This window comes from Glandiceps talaboti, chromosome 1 (assembly GCF_964340395.1).
Source record: "Glandiceps talaboti chromosome 1, keGlaTala1.1, whole genome shotgun sequence".
Lineage (NCBI taxonomy): Eukaryota > Metazoa > Hemichordata > Enteropneusta > Spengelidae > Glandiceps > Glandiceps talaboti.
In genome coordinates, this window is record NC_135549.1 from 927,845 (window position 1) to 946,870 (window position 19,026).

Below are 19,026 nucleotides of genomic sequence, written 5' to 3' on the forward strand. Positions count from 1 at the left end.
TAGAGTAGACATGTCTGAGCGCAGAGCTTACAATGTAGTCTGGGCAAGAAACTGTGACACTGAGTAAAATACTGTCTGGGCAGGGAACTATAAACACTGAGTAAAATACAGTCTGGGCAGGAAACTATAGACACTGAGTAAATTACTGTCTGGGCAGGAAACTGTGACACTGAGTAAAATACTGTCTGGGCAGGGAACTGTGACACTGAGTAAATTACTGTCTGGGCAGGAAACTATGACACAGAGTAAAATACTGTCTGGGCAGGAAACTGTGACACTGAGTAAATTACTGTCTGGGCAGGAAACTGACACTGAGTAAAATACTGTCTGGGCAGGGAACTGTGACACTGAGTAAAATACTGTCTGGGCAGGGAACTGTGACACTGAGTAAAATACTGCCTTGGCAGAAAATTATAGACACTGAGTAAAATACTGTCTTGGCAGGAAACTGTGACACGGAGTAAATTACTGTCTGGGCAGAAAACTATAGACACTGAGTAAATTACTGTCTGGACAGGAAACTATAGACACTGAGTAAAATACTGTCTGAGCAGAAAACTGTGACACTGAGTAAAATACTGTCTGGGCAGGAAACTATAGACACTGAATAAAATACAGTCTGGACAGGAAACTATAGACACTGAGTAAAATACAGTCTGGGCAGGAAACTATAGGCACTAAGTAAAATACTGTCTGGGCAGGAAACTATAGACACTGAGTAAAATACTGTCTGGGCAGGAAACTATAGACACTGAGTAAAATACAGTCTGGGCAGAAAACTATAGACACTGAGTAAAATACTGTCTGGGCAGAAAACTGTGACACTGAGTAAATTACTGTCTGGGCAGAAAACTATGACACAGAGTAAAATACTGTCTGGGCAGGAAACTATAGACACTGAGTAAAATACAGTCTGGGCAGAAAACTATAGACACTGAGTAAAATACTGTCTGGGCAGAAAACTGTGACACTGAGTAAATTACTGTCTGGGCAGAAAACTATGACACAGAGTAAAATACTGTCTGGGCAGGAAACTATAGACACTGAGTAAAATACAGTCTGGGCAGGAAACTATAGACACTGAGTAAAATACTGTCTGGGCAGGAAACTATAGACACTGAGTAAAATACTGTCTGGGCAGGAAACTGTGACACTGAGTAAAATACTGTCTGGGCAGGAAACTATAGACACTGAGTAAAATACTGTCTGGGCAGGAAACTATAGACACTGAGTAAAATACAGTCTGGGCAGGAAACTATAGACACTGAGTAAAATACAGTCTGGGCAGGAAACTGTGACACTGAGTAAAATACAGTCTGGGCAGGAAACTATAGACACTGAGTAAAATACAGTCTGGGCAGGAAACTATAGACACTGAGTAAAATACAGTCTGGGCAGGAAACTATAGACACTGAGTAAAATACAGTCTGGGCAGGAAACTATAGACACTGAGTAAAATACAGTCTGGGCAGGAAACTGTGACACTGAGTAAAATACAGTCTGGGCAGGAAACTATAGACACTGAGTAAAATACAGTCTGGGCAGGAAACTATAGACACTGAGTAAAATACTGTCTGGGCAGGGAACTGTGACACTGAGTAAAATACTGTCTGGGCAGAAAACTATGACACAGAGTAAAATACTGCCTGGGCAGGAAACTGTGACACTGAGTAAATTACTGTCTGGGCAGGAAACTATAGACACTGAGTAAAATACTGTCTGGGCAGGAAACTGTGACACTGAGTAAAATACTGTCTGGGCAGGAAACTGTGACACTGAGTAAAATACTGTCTGGGCAGGAAACTGTGACACTGAGTAAAATACTGTCTGGGCAGGAAACTGTGACACTGAGTAAAATACTGTCTGGGCAGGAAACTGTGACACTGAGTAAAATACTGTCTGGGCAGGAAACTGTGACACTGAGTAAAATACTGTCTGGGCAGGAAACTGTGACACTGAGTAAAATACTGTCTGGGCAGGAAACTATAGACACTGAGTAAAATACTGTCTGGTTAGGAAACAGAAAATTAGTAACTAAAGAAATATTCCAGGTGGAAAATAAGGAGTAGGCATATGGGTAGACATTTGAGAAAGAACACCGGAATCCCCATGCATTATCATGCCCGTAACAAACATGCTACTGAAGTTTATGTACATGTAAATGATCATAACATGGTTGGTAAAGAAATAACTTTTTTGGCAAATTATACAATGTAATGCAAGTTTGTAGCAATTATCATTGTACAAAAGTAATTATATAAATTAAGTGTTTGGCTCATAATTAATTAATCAAGAAACAAATACATGATATTCCAAAATTGCTACTGAAATTCTTAGCAACCAGGATAATGACCATAGCAACTTCAAACTGAGTTTAGTAATTACCTCTCATGGTGAAATAGTTAAGTATCGTCATTGGTGCAATTTTCCAAATGTTAGGTTGCTTAAATATTGTATAATAATAATAATAATAATGACTTTTATTTCAAAAAGAAAAAAGGGTGACCCTGTTAGGTCCAGCCTAATCTTCCCAGGGGCCCTAAAGCAAATGTACACAATACAACAACAAAACAAAACAAGGTAGCACACATACGAATTGAAAAACAATAAAAAGTATGATGATAGAAACAAGAGTAAAAGAGATAAAAATGCATAATCACAGACAATGTAAAAGGTTAAAGAAATTCAAATAAGTATGAATTTAAAGAATTTTTGAAACAAGTTAAATTCGTAATACTGATAAGATGAGAAGATAAATTGTTCCAAAGTTTGTAGCTTTGAAAACTAAATGACTGAGTAAACAGACAACAATTTGGTAGTGGCAATGAAGGAGGTCAGAGAGTTACATTGGTGCCAGATAATGAAGACATTTAAAAATCAGAATGTACTTGTTAAATAGAAATCTCTTTTCACGTGGTATTATATGAAGTCGTTTAAAAAGGTCAATACTGGAAATCCCTTTTGATTGCATTTCTATGGTAGAGATATTTGAAATTAGCCAAATTGTGCGTTTCTGAAGTTTATATAATTTGTCAATATCACTTTTACTTGCATGAGACCGTATGTTGCAACAAGTGTCAAACAAGGGCTGAAAATAACTAAAGTAGAAAAGTGTTTTAGTAGATACATCTAAGTATTTAGCAATGTGACGAAGAGCTGCAAGATTAGAAGATACTTTGGCATGCAAATGTTGACAATGTGAAGTCCATGAGGGTAAAGAGTCAATGATAAGTCCAAGTGAAGATGCGTTGTTATAGATAACAGAAAAGGAAGTGGGCAAAGAAAGGTTCTTTTGGGGGGGAATTACCATGATGATAGCTTTAGACTTATTTGTATTAATGATCATATGGTTTTGATTACACCAGGTGTGAACTTTAGACAGATCATCGTTAATAGTTTGATTTACTGTGGAAATATCGGGGGGGGGGGGGGGGGGGGGGGGGGGGATAGAAGAGTAGATTCATCATGCATTGTGACATTATAGCTCCAGATAAATAAAATAACTGCTAGGCAGAATATAAAGGAGGAATAGAAGAGGACCAAGGATAGAACCTTGAGGGACGCCAGACTTAATAGATAACATGGAAGAATTGCTATTTTTAAAGGAAACAAACTGTTTTCTGTCCTTAAGATATGAAGTGAACCAATTTATAGCCGAAGAATCAAAGTTGTAGAGTATAACTTTGTCAATGAATGGTTAATAAGATCAAAGGCCTTCAGAGAGATCAAGAAAAATGATACCACTCCAGTTATTGTTATTTATTGTAAAGAATAGTCTTGTCAAAGATACTTCTGTAGGTCCCAGCACTCTCTTTCACTAGAAGAGCCAATTCACCCCTGATTTGAACTCATTCAATTCAAAATACTTCCCTTGTCGAGACATGATATATGTAATACTGTTACTTAGTATAATAAAAACAAATCCCCAGTTTTCTGGGAAAGTGCTCTTTGTCTTCTTTTTCATAATCTACTTGACACAAGCTATCACACAGTAGAACTAATTGTGTGATTGATTTCATAAATGAATTTGGCTGACAACTTGAAATCTGCGGTTTACACAACTGATAGAAATTCATATACAGTGTGGTTGCATGTGTCCTAGGAGAATGTCACAGTAATATATCTTTATTTGCAAACACACAAATTATCCCTTGTTGTATATTGTGCTATCACAACAGCGTGAAATATGTCAAGTAAAGGTATGAGCTCTGTAACAGCTGTATCACAAGGTAATTATGGTGTTTCTGCAGTCCCTCACTACAACAGTGAAAAACCAAGCTTTCAGTCCAGTTTAAGCATATAAAGTAATGCATGTAAGCCACGGGTACAATTGTCTTGACTAGCCTGTTTCCATGGTGATTGTTGTGATGCAAGTATTCATTTTGACAATGAGGTTTGGCTTCCTCCTGCAGTCACATAAAAAGTTATATCTTGAATATCCTTTGAGCTACAATATTACACATATGATATTAATACGACTATTATGCTGATGGTATACATGTACAATGTTAAGATGTCAAATGGAAAAATGATGTAGCAATACCTTTGCATTATTTTGTCATGAGTATGTTTATATAATAGAACAGGACTCATTGTCAAGTAGAATACATTTAATTTATTTGTTATTTTTAATATGAACCCCATCAGTGTGCCCTCTAAGGATAGTCATTGACTGTAGACCACGCAGAGACCAATAAAAAAATGCACATGACTGTTGAAACAATTTGATTCATTAATAGACAAAATTTACCAAGAAATTGCAACCTGTGCAAATGTGCATTTTTTTATTGGTCTCTGCATGGTTGTATCAAACAGCCAGTGAACACTAGCATGAAATAGGCCTATTTTATACTTGAAACAAAGAGGTATCATCGTCTTAAGAATATAATGGTACCAGGGGTGAACAAAGGTATCATCGTCGTAAGAATATAACCGCACATTTATTTACAAAAGTTGTTAAGGCTTTGGTGATGTGTTGTACATAACCTTTACAGTAATTTAAAAAGTATAGTAACCTAGTGAAAATTGTACATGCTTTAATAACTTCACTGTAGACACTCCTCCCTCCTGACAAACACAACCAATTGTTAGATTTATGTAAATTCTGTAATATTAGGAATAAGGCTTTGAATGATACCCCTTGAGCTCAAGATCTAGGCTAATGTACTCTTGTATACATGTACATGTCAGGTTTGACATGTAAATTAGTGTGCAATAGAGTGACCTCTGACCTTTAATCTAAGTTGGAGCCAACTTATAGCATTTCAGGAAGTAAAGTTGGATAGGCCAGACAGGGTAGTAGATAATAGTTTCCCATTCAAGTAATGCTATAATGATAAAAATGTAACTTTAATAGTACCCATACAGACAAAAACAGCTGGGAAATAACGAGACAAAGACTGGAGCCACCATATGTTGGTAAAAATAACATTACTCATATCAAATTTATTGTTCCCATACGACAGTGGTTTGTTTTAATGCCTATTGTGCCACTAGTTGTTGATGCAGACTTTTGTATTAAGTGGCGATGTTATCAAACGTATGGTGACCATATGTATCGTACCCTTAATTCCCGATAAGTCCGTATACTGTGAAACTGGCATATATGTACATTGCACATACTGGATAATTATGAATTTTGACTGTAAGCAATATGTTAACTTTTAATGCAGATTCAAATTTTGTTTGTAACCTCTATATAGTTGGACATTGAACAAAAAGATGAAGAAATCATTGAAATTGAGAATTTAAGCACATTCTTTGTGTATTTGAAACGTAAGGGTTGGGGATGTGAGAATATATGTTCTCTTTGAAAACAATGTATACTTCAAAATAGAGAAGTCAAAGTTTAGTACAGCAAAAGTTAAAATGTATTGCACACAATTTTCACTGTATGGTAATAATTATTTCCTAATTGGTATGTAAATATCAATGCACATATTATATAAATCAGCAAGCTGTAATGTGAACTAACACAAGTCATCATCTGTTCCTGGCTTTTAAATCTATCATGCTAGACCATTCGCTATTCAATGTATACATCCACCACACACTTCAAACAAAAAGTATAACATAGAAGTGAAATGTGATCCTCCAAATACCAATCTACATCGGAAAAAAGATGGTTATCATTCTGTCAAAGGTATACACATTCATGCTAGACCATTCCCTATTCAATGTATACATCCACCACACACTTCAAACAAAAAGTATAACATAGAAGTGAAATTTGATCCTCCAAATACCAATCTACATCGGAAAAAAGATGTTTATCATTCTGTCAAAGGTATACACATAAGTTTTGAACAATTTATTTTAAACAGTTCATTGAATAAGTTTTAAAAACATGTCAGATCAATAGATATAGAAATAACATAACTAAAGACATGATCAGCAAAGCATAAAGGTATGAGAAATGTTTAGTCAAGAATTACGACTTGCAAGTTTGCATTTTCATCAGCAAAATAATACAAGTATTGGTACTATTCAGAGCAGTGACTTTGCAGTGAACTTAAACAAAGTAAAAACCTTTTTTGATATAACGACATACATGTACATACAGCTGATACATTGAAAATTAACTAAGCTTCGAAAAAGAGAATGAGTCGAGCGTTGGTTTTTTTTAGATCATTCATAGTCAAAATGGTAGCAAAACATTCCTAAATTAGTCTATATGTGATCTCACTTTCCGAAATGTTCACAAGATATACTAGTGAGACACAACACATGGTTTTGATTGTTGAATTCATTGCATCATACTGATAGAAAGTTTTGATTGGAGGTCCTTTTTGACCTTGACTATCTCTAAAAACAGTGTTGGGTGACTCACTTCTAAGTTGTAGCAGCTTGATTAATTTTCATTGTAAAAAAGAACACACTGTGCCATTGGAATGTCCGTCCATCCATCTATCTGTCTGGCCATCCATCTGCCTGGCCATCCATCTGTTCATCCGTCCATATATCTGTCTGTCCATCTATCTGTCTGTCCATCCATCTGTTCATCCATCCATCTATCTGTCTGTCCATCCATCTGTTCATCCATCCATCCATCTATCTGTCTGTCCATCCATCTGTCCATCCATCCACCAATCTGTCCATCCGTCCATCTTTACTGTACATAAATCATGGACAAACACTTTATCAACTTATAATACAGAAATAGTATATGGTACATGTTGTGTGCTCAGGATTAAACTCATCACATGAAATTGCAATGGTACCAGGTGCAGATGGTACTTAGGGTGCTCAGTTGGAAATTTTTTTGAGTCAAAGTGATCTGATCAGCGATTTACAAATTGCATTTCTAAATGTTGGAAAGAGTCAAAAACATTAAAGTTTAGGATGTACATAGAGCAAAGGTATCATTTTGAATTGAGATATTCAATGCAGAAAATATGATCATGTTATAAATGATATGTTGTTGTTAGCTCTCACGTTGCTAGTCTGAGATTTGTCGTTGTTAGCGGTCATCTTGATTACTCACTAGACTGACATTTGTCGTTGTTAGCTCTCACGTTGATCACTTGCTAGACTGAGATTTGTCGTTGTTAGCTCTCACATTGATCACTTGCTAGACTGAGATTTGTTGTTGTTAGCGGTCATCTTGATTACTCGCTAGACTGAAATTTGTCGTTGTTAGCTCTCACGTTGATCACTTGCTAGACTGAGATTTGAAGATTCATCATTATTAGCGTTTCTGTTAATCACTCGCTAACACATGAGTGTGAACAACAACAAATGTTTGAGTCTTGTTGCTAGGGGTGAGGAGGGGTTGTTAATTAATTCTCATAAAGTGTAAAACTTGACAATGCTGCAAGTTCGAACACCTTGTGTTCATCAAGGTATCACAAAATGTCAGGCTACCTTTGCATGATAGTAATGCTATGTCACACAAATCAATCATTCTGTTCGATTATCTTTAGCAAGTGTCATCAATGCCATTTTCAATTAGCTGTATCTTTTAGGATTATTTCCCTAGTGGCTCGTTGTAATTTCAAACAGTGCTGTGGATAAGATGAAAGAGGGAATCATACAAAGCTGCATGGACTGCAGTCTAAGTATTTCCTTTATGTTATTCATCAATATTCTTTGCCACAATAGTAAATTATCATTCTTTCAGTTGTCTTTTTAACTTCTCCCTGGAGTCCCAAAGGGGTACATGTAAGCTACTACAATTGGCTCCGTCTGTGCATCTGTGCATGCGTCCTTCTCATCTGTGTGTGTGCATCCGTTCATCCGTCCTCTGTCCAAAATACGTCATTTCTCAGACATGCAATATCCAATTTTTTTTAAACCTGGCAAAAAGGTGACATATGGGACATATGCATGCCAATTTGTTTTTTGTTATATGCAAATTTGACCGAACGACAGCCATATTTGTAGTTAAAAATCAATATTTACTGCATAACTCAAAAACTGTAATACATAGCGATTCCAGTCAAGTGTCTACTCCCATATTATCAGATGCAAGCTATCTTTGGAGACTTTGACCTTGACCTTGACCTTCTAGGTTAATTATCAAAATCTAGCCAATTCCTGCCTGTCACAGACACATAGTGTTTACACATTGCTAATTTCTTTTAAATCACATTTATAGGTAATCTGAAGAAAAGAACTATACACAAGCACTATTTTTGGTGCTCATGTAATTTTTACAGAATGGCAGCCATATTTGTAGTAAAACATCACTATATTTTATACTGCATAACTCAAAAACTTCAATACATAGACTCTATTCAAGTGTCTAACCCCATATAATCATATGCAAGCTTTCTTGTAGGAGTGACCATTGACCTTTACCTTGACCTATAGGGTAGGCCATGGGAATTAAGCTATTACTTACATATTGCAGACACTCTGTAACAATTATGTGCCTAATGTCATATATAGATAATGCAGAAGGAGATAAACATAATATGCATTCATTAGTTTTGGTGTTCATATGACTTTTTACTTAATGGCAGCCATACATTTGTATTTGTAGTGAACAATCATGATTTACCATATTACTCAAAAATATTAATACATAGAGACTACATTCAACAAATATCTACCCTCATATTACCAGGTTTAAGCTTTCTTTTGAGTATTGACCTTTGACCTTGAATTTCAGCAATTTCCTTCATTATCAGTAGTATTTATTTGTTGCCACCAATTTCTTTTGAATCATGTCTCCATTCAGTCGCATAGAAGTAAAGTGTTGTGTTGGGGGGGGGGGGGGGATTGTGTCTTCCAAGAAGACTTGTTAGATTTTTGAATAGTACTAACATTTCAGCTGTGTTTTGAATGGAAAATTAGTTTTTTGTAAAATATGGTAAATGGTGGCTGCAAAATACCCAATCATGTTTGATATGTACTTAGATATTATTCCCCAATGTGTTTCTTCATTTAGCCAAGGAAAACACAAGTGATTAGACAAACAGTGACAACACCCTTAGGTCACGAGTATTTTCCAGCTAAAGCAAGAAATTATTGACAGTTTTGAACATTTTGACTCATATTTCAAACACAGCAGAACTAATGATGTAGACATGCATTGTCATGGTGTAGAACAACCTGGGTATACATTCCATCTTTTTTGCTGAACTTGGCTTGTGCCACTTAGTTTATGTACTGGAATAATACATAGTTGGATAATTAGTATGTTGCTACTTTATAGTTATGTGCACACAGACCATGTAACATATTCATGATATTGGGCTGCCCTCATTTTGCAGCACAAGGCTGAAAAGTTGTTAATATGCATTCCTCGTCACCATACTCATGTACATGTACATGTACATGTAGAGAGTTTTTCTCTTTCATTTAATTACAAAACTTGATTGTAACCTTGCCAAAAGATGACTCATCACAACCTTTTAAAGCATCAACTTTATCTACATGTCAAGAAGTAATTATATGGTGGCAAGTCAGATTAGACCAGACGTAAACTGAATGTCTTTCGTAAGGGCAAAGTTTTGAGATTGTCATTCCTACAGACAATTGTTGGAATACAACAGAACATATGTAATAAGTTATTTTTTCTCATTGATTGCTATTTGCTCATTGCTGTTAGTGATCTCCTGGCCAACCACAACATGTACTGTGACATTTGTTGAGAATGTAAAAAAAAAAAAATAAGCACATCGTCGTACCACTTTAGACAACATTTCCTGACGAGAAACTATTTTTTTTTCCTTTTTAGTGGCCTACAAAAATATGCCAAAATTTATTAAAACTAAAAGCTACATCAATAATATTTTCAGGACAGGTGTGCTTTGGTATCGCAAATGCATGTATCAAATTATATTAAATTTGAAGTGTGCATTTTTGAGATATAGCCTAATTACCGGAAACCATTAATTATGTAAATTTCTCGTTAATTTTCTTGGGATGTTTACCGAAACCTAAACAGTTCTTGTCACTACCCTACAGAACACATGCAATAAATTTCGTTTAATTTGAGCCTGTCGTGTTTTAGAAAATGGTGATAAAGTCGCACCACTTTCGATGACATTTCCTGATGAGAAACTATTTTTTTCTTTTTGTGGCCAATCGAAAATATGCCAATAACTTATTAAAACTAAAAGCTACATTAGTAATATTTTCAGGACAGGTGCGCTTTGGTATCGCAAATGTGTGTACCAAGTTATAATGAATTTGAAGCGTGCATTCTTGAGATATCGCCTATTTCATTATAAATCATTAATTACGTAAATTGCTCATTAATATTCATGGGATTTTTACCAAAACCTAATCAAGTCTTGCCATTACCCTACGGAATACGTCTTCAAAATTTTGTTTGAATTGAGCAAGCCGTTATGGAGAAAACGATGACACAGACAGACACAGAGAGACACAGACAGACAGACACACACACACACACACACAGACTTCCACCCATAAATATATCTCTTCCTTACGGAAGAAAAAAATCAGTTATATTTGCCACTAGTTTCGTCTGCAAACTAGAGCCATTCACAACTTTGTAAGAATTTCCTCTTCAGCTGACTTTTCCCCACTTATTTTTATCATATCAGTGAAACCTGGCAAAGAAAAAATAGGAAACATTGACAGACTTCACTTTGTTCTTTGCCTATGTCTGTGTTCCAGCTGCCATCTGAGATTAAAGTTGGCATTGGCCATTCAAGACAACCACCATTAATTTTAATCATCTTCAAAGATTACTTTATCCAAGGTAACATAAAAAGACATTGTATTCAATCTGTATCACATCATGTCATGTCATAAAAGTAGTGTTCAAACTGATCTATGATTCAGTTCTTTTAATGAGAAATCATCAATTATGGTCTGTGTGTAGGATGTTTATCACAGCTGCAGCTATAAGATTTGTTGACGTACACTGAGATACTGTGTAGAGACATTTCCTGAGATAGCTTTTAAGATTTACTGATTATCAACAGAAAAATGGATTTTCTATTTTGGTAGCTGGTGACTTGTAAGAAGATTACCGAATCATAATCTGGTAAATACTATCTTTATACAGTGCCCACCTGTATTTTATGTATACACTGACTAAAATACCTTGAAAACACAAAAATTCATTAAAATTGGCTGGCCTCAACAAAATTCAACTCAAAAGGTTTCCAAAAATTGGACTAGCTTTCGCCCTATTAGCCAAGAAACTGCCAGAAAGCCAAGTCTGTGGGATATTGTCCTGTTATTGAATATCATCAGGTCTGCCTAAATATAGTTAATGGTACAATGTTTATATGATTGGGTAAATTGTACTTACATGTACAAAAGCTATTATAGCACAACTTAACTAAAAGTATCAGTTCAAAATGTAATTGTATATGTGTGTATTTGCATATATGCATCTGTCTGTCTGTCTGTCTGTCTGTCTGTCTGTCTGTCTGTCTGTCTGTCTGTCTGTCTGTCTTTGTCTGGCTGTCTGTATGTATTGTATTGTATGTATGTATGTATGTATGTATGTATATATGCATGTATGTATGTCTGTGTGTGTCTGTCTGTGTGTATGTATGTATGTATGTATGTAATATATGTATGTATGTATGTCTTCGTTCTGTGGATTTACCACAGGTCATGTCTAATGTTGTTTTCGAAACACTGGACGCAATAAGTAAAAGAGAAAATCTGTCTGTCTGTCTGTCTGTCTATGTTTGTCTTTGTGTTCATGTCTGAGAATGTTGGGAAATTGCCATAGAACAAGTCTATGGTTAAAACTTCACCCTGAAACTTAAAGTGTCAAATATAAGCTGAATGTATGATCATATATTTCAGTCTGTACATATCTAAAATCTTGTGGAATTCATAAAATTTACATTTCATAAGGCATGTAATTCTGTAAATTTGCAAATGATAAGATAACACCTCTCCCAATGTTATTGTTGGATATTTGTTATTCACTTTTCTTATGATTTGTACAAACAACAACTTTTTTGCTGTCAAAATAAAACAAACTCTTATCATTTAAGTAAAGTATTATTTATCATAATTTGAAAACAAAACATTCAAGCAACCATGACAAAGCCGATATAGCAAGACCAGCAAATGATTGTTTTTCTTTGCCTACAGCACTGAATTTAGTAGGTTCAATGCACTAGTCATGTGTCAATGCTAATGGCATATATCAATGCAGTACAGTAGTCATGTGTCAATGCTACTGGCATATATCAATGCACTAGTCATGTGACAATGCTACTGGCATATATCAATGCACTAGTCATGTGTCAATGCTACTGGCATATATCAATGCACTAGTCATGTGACAATGCTACTGGCATATATCAATGCACTAGTCATGTGACAATGCTACTGGCATATATCAATGCACTAGTCATGTGTCAATGCTACTGGCATATATCAATGCACTAGTCATGTGACAATGCTACTGGCATATATCAATGCACTAGTCATGTGACAATGCTACTGGCATATATCAATGCACTAGTCATGTGACAATGCTACTGGCATATATCAATGCACTAGTCATGTGTCAATGCTACTGGCATATATCAATGCACTAGTCATGTGTCAATGCTACTGGCATATATCAATGCACTAGTCATGTGTCAATGCTACTGGCATATATCAATGCACTGGTCATGTGTCAATGCTACTGGCATATATCAATGCACTAGTCATGTAACAATGCTACTGGCATATATCAATGCACTAGTCATGTGTCAATGCTACTGGCATATATCAGTGCACTAGTCATGTGTCAATGCTACTGGCATATATTTTTGAGACATATTAATATGTTTGTAGAACATATACAATTTTAGAAGTGCTGTCAACCATCAAATTAGGTTGACAAAACTAGATCACAAATTTACCTGTGTAGTATGTATGTCAAAATAAGTGGAGCATGGCAGTATTGCAAAAATATGATAAGACACTGAAAACCATAAGGCTTGATATGTGAAGTACATTATGATTTGATTTTCAATTATTGAACCTGACAACAAGTATAAGACATTGAAACTTTAATTTAGCAAACTGAACAATACACATATTTCTAGTAATGGATTTTATTACCAAATGTAGGCTAGGCAGAGTTGAAGCTTAAACTTCAATGAACAACTATGAAGTACACATGGGAATAAAAGATAAATGGAATCTCAGGAAAGGAATTGACAGAAATAAGTTTTTGTTTGCATTGTTATTTAGAGGGGTATTCTCAACGTGTGAACCTACAATGTACCTTAATTTCAAGTGTCAGCAAACCAAAGCTAATTACATTGTATATACAGTGTATGACATACAGATGAAAATACATGTATCAATTTGATATCATCATAGAGGGGGACAGGAGATATCCCAGGGGCTTGGATACTACTGACAGACTATGATCATATCTCAGAAGGGGACAGGAGATATTCCAGGGGCTTGGATACTACTGACAGACTATGATCATATCTCAGAAGGGGACAGGAGATATCCCAGGGACTTGGATACTACTGACAGACTATGATCATATCTCAGAAGGGGACAGGAGATATCCCAGGGACTTGGATACAACTGACAGACTATGATCATATCATAGAAGGGGACAGGAGATATCCCAGGGACTTGGATACTACTGACAGACTAAGATCATATCATAGAAGGGGACAGGAGATATCCCAGGGACTTGGATACTACTGACAGACTAAGATCATATCATAGAAGGGGACATATATCAATGCACTAGTGCTACTGACATCAGCATAGGAGGGGACAGGAGATATCCCAGAGACTTGGATACTACCGACAGCCTATGATCATATCATAGAAGAGGACAGGAGATATCCCAGGGACTTGGATACTACTGACATCAGCATAGGAGGGGACAGGAGATATCCCAGGGACTTGGATACTACTAACATCAGCATAGAAGGGGACAGGAAATATCCCAGGGGCTTGGATACTACCAACAGACTATGATCATATCTCAGAAGGGGACAGGAGATATCCCAGGGACTTGGATGTCATAGAAGGGGACAAGAAAGGGTTGGGACACCAAGTTTGTATCAACTTAGAAACTATAACCTCATAGACTGAGATGATAGCATCCCAGAGATGGGTCAAGAGATCCTAAACGTTTGGAATTCTTATTACCCAAATATTTTCATTTGATTTCTTTGCCAACACCATGACTGTTGCTTCATGCTGTACACATACATTACTGTAGGTTTTGTGTGCAAACAAGCCAACCTTCTTGTTCTATTTTCACCCTCTAGCATGAGGTACTGAGAATTAACGTTCCTGTGTTTTCATTTTGACTTTCACACATTGACAAGTAATTGACAAATAATGTATACAATATGTAATTCTACATAATATAAATGTTACCGGTATAATGTTTCATGTTATTTTTTGACAGGACGTGAGAGGTTGTGATGCTGTAAATGGATGTATGCAATGTCTAGCTGTGGAATACCCAAGTGTTAAATTTTGTGCAATCAAGTCATCGGAAACTCCACTTAGTGGCAAGTTTGTAAGTCAAGCTTTCTCTATACTTTATATAAGATAGAAAATGATATTGTTTACCATAGTATGTGAGATGACATGTTAGGACATATATTTCTTCATTCAACTAAGTAAAATGTGAATGACGTATGGGGCTTTGTCATTATAAGTAGAAGAGGAGTGTTGACAAAATCATGCTTTCTGGCAGAATGAAGACAGATTTCAGAGAATAATATACTTATTCTTGCACAAGTATAATTTAAGAGAGAGAAATAATGGCAAGTGTGAATGTTTTAACCCAAGGTCTGAGCGCCGTACAACCAAGTATTAACTAGTATGTATAGATCTATGCATGTCATAGAACAACCAGTGTATAAATCCCATATTTCACCTTGGTTTACATGTGGTATAAATTCAACACAAAATTCATTCACTGAACATGTGTTAAAATTTCAAAAGAAAGAATTGCTGACAAGGGAAACAAATAGAGAATATTTATGGCCCAAGGTGTATTCTACTTAATTTATTCATGTAATAAGTCTTTGCTAAATGCCTTTTCTTCTAAAACTGCATAAATCATTGTAAATGTTGAGATTTATCATACTTTAGCCTTATGAATACTAATAAGATGCTCTTGGTATATCTCTGACTCCACTAAGTGGAGTTTCCGATATATATATATAATTTATATATATATATATATATATATATATATATATATATAATTTATATATATATATATATATATATATATATATATATATATATATATATATATATATATATATATATATATATATATATATATATATATATATATATATATATATTTTATATATATATATATATATATATATATATATATATATATATATATATATATATATATATATATATATATATATATATATACATATATTTTTGGTAGTACTGGAAGTCATTCTTGGTTGTAACTCGGAGTTTCACACATTGTGCGATCATCAGACAATATATTATGTATATCATTTTTCCTCAAGGATTAATACATGTATATCAATATGTCATCACTTTGTATGAAATCAACAGAATAAGTCCACTTTAACAGCCTGTGTTTTTGACAGGATCTCATCATTTATCATGGCAGAGTAATCTATATTATGGATAACTATAGAGTCATGCTATAATCTGACATCAGGTCATACCTGTACTCACAATTTCAGTGTATTTGTCAACACACTGCAAAGTGTACATACATGCAATGACACTGGTTGGTGAGTTGGATGCAGTTAAATGTACATACAGTGCATGGTAAAACTAATACACCAATCCTGACCCACCTAAGTTAGTACCTAAATAAAACTAATACATCAATCCTGGCCCACCTAATAAGTTAGTGCATAGAGTAAAACTAATGTACCAATCCTGGCCTACCTCAGTACGTAGTAAAAATGTACCAATCCTGGCCCACCTCAGTACATAGTAAAACTAATGTACCAATCCTGGCCCACCTCAGTACGTAGTAAAACTAATGTACCAATCCTGGCCCACCTCAGTACATAGTAAAACTAATGTACCAATCCTGGCCCACCTCAGTACATAGTAAAACTACTGTAGCAATCCTGGCCCACCTCAGTACATAGTAAAACTAATGTACCAATTCTGGCCCACCTCAGTACATAGTAAAACTAATGTATCAATCCTGGCCCACCTCAGTACATAGTAAAACTAATGTATCAATCCTGGCCCACCTCAGTACATAGTAAAACTAATGTACCAATCCTGGCCCACCTCAGTACATAGTAAAACTAATGTACCAATCCTGGCCCACCTCAGGACATAGTAAAACTAATGTACCAATCCTGGCCTACATCATTACATAGTAAAACTAATGTAGCAATTCTGGCCCACCTCAGTACATAGTAAAACTAATACCAATCCTGGCCCACCTCAGGACATAGTAAAACTAATGTAGCAATCCTGGCCCACCTCAGTACATAGTAAAACTAATGTACCAATTCTTGCCCACCTCAGGACATAGTAAAACTAATGTACCAATTCTGGCCCACCTCAGTACATAGTAAAACTAATGTACCAATTCTGGCCCACCTCAGTACATAGTAAAACTAATGTAGCAACCCTGGCCTACCTCAGTACATAGTAAAACTAATGCACTAGTCATGGCCAAAGTCAATATATAACAGAACTCACAATAATGTAGAAATCCTGGCCAACACCTTACTGGTCTGTCATGTTGTCAGATGTTTCTGAAAATTTCAGGAAGGCAAATGAGTTGTCCATTAGACATCACTAGATGCATGGCTTGAATGATTTGATATACTGAATATTCCACATTCTTTGAAAACAAGAATGATATGATAGATATTTGGCATAGCAATCACCCAAGGGAAGGCCAACATAAAAGATATAAAATTTATTCTTGTATGTTGTAAGAGTACACATTCAGAACTCTCCCTACAATGAACTTTAAAAGAGCGAGCAGACTTGACCTTGACTTTCAACATTTTGTATCAAAAGAATGCCATTTCTTGCTGATTTTGGAGACTATATATGATAACAAATGTAGAGTATTACTCTATATTTGTTATCATATATACTTAAAGTATTTCCTAATGATCCATTACGTTTATCTGTTTGACCCCATGACCCTTGACCTCCAAGGTCAAATTTGACATCATTAGACCTCATATCCAGATAAATTGTACCTTTCTTTACTGAAATACTTGTTTTTGTTTGTTGTTTCATGTACAATCATGTGTTTCTGTATTCATACTAGATGTATGACTGCATATATGAACATAATCTTGAGATAGTATGTGTTGTATAAAAGTATTAAAAGATATTTTAAAATGATGAATAATTATCATTAACCCAATATTGAAATTGTATTGAACCTGTGTCAAAATGGTCTGTGTTTTAAAAGCTATGATTTATTGTTGGTATTAAGATTTGAAGAGTAAAGGCAATCATTGATTCTCACAAAAAACAAAGTAACCATTGTGTACATAATAGAGTCAGTGACAACAGTTGGCATAATTGGCAGTTGTGATTTTTAATGGCCAATTCATGCATGTATGATTTCCCTAGTGTTCTGTAAAGAAAGATAAACGTCAAATCCTCTAATGGAGGGCAGCGTTAAAGTGAATTTTATTGCTCACTTTCCCCTGATGGTTTTTAAATCCAATATTTCCATTCACATTATCTTGGTTTAAGAGATATTAGCTCAAAGTAGTTCAGCGGTCGCCACTTTTTGATTCCAAAAGTAAGAAATTTCTACAGCACTTAAAATACAATCCATAAATTTTTCCTCTTTTGATCATTAATAATGGCGTAAAATGAATGTAAACCAAATTTACTGATTCCTACTAATTGCTTTGAGTTATCTGTATAGAAGACCTCTATGTACCTCTCCATCAATTGCTTAATGCCTGAAATATAGTGTGAGGGGGAAAGTTTAACAAATCTATTAGTTGCCAATTCCTCTAAAGATATTTTCAATGTCTTTCATACAAGTACTATATAATATTTTATTGGAAGGAAATTTCTCATTGTTTGAACTTCCTTTTCTCAATTGTCCATACTTTTTTTTTATATAATGCAGGTAATTATGCAAGCGTAGGTAATTCTAGTCTAGACTTGTATTTTTGTAAAACATTGTATTAGTAAAAATGGAATGGGAATGCCACTGTAGGAAGTAAAGCTATTTTCATAAACTTTGGGTTCTGGAGAGTCATTTCATGATTTTACATCACTTACATTACATGCAATTGCTGAGAAATACTGAGTTGACACTTGTTTTCCTGTTCATTGCCTAGTGGAGTTCCTTGCCAGGGACACGCATTGCCTCATGGGAATCAGCAGACATGCATTATGTAATATCAGAATATGAAAGTTCATGACTCCTAAGTGCTTCAGATAATCGCACCGTGCCTAATGTTAATGGTATAAAATCGTGAAATGACTCTCCAAAACTCAAAGTTTACAGAAATGCTATTATTTCATATAGTAGTAATTATGTTCAAAAATGGTTTGAATCATTGACTAGGTTTCCATCTGAGCAGCCTTTTTCAAGAAGTTATTTCATGTTTCATTCCTGTTTGATAATTGGACAAC

The 19,026-nt window shown here is 35.2% G+C and overlaps 1 protein-coding gene across 2 annotated transcripts in view; it reads left to right on the top strand.

Annotated features, from left to right (window-relative positions):
- LOC144439384 (phosducin-like protein) overlaps window positions 1-19,026 on the top strand; it is a 66,422-nt gene that overhangs the window by 32,111 nt on the left and 15,285 nt on the right. For both annotated transcript variants that reach the window (XM_078128674.1, XM_078128682.1), the window contains exon 5: window positions 14,831-14,944. In XM_078128674.1, coding sequence (XP_077984800.1) covers window positions 14,831-14,944 — 114 coding nt within the window. The remainder of the gene's footprint in view (window positions 1-14,830; window positions 14,945-19,026) is intronic.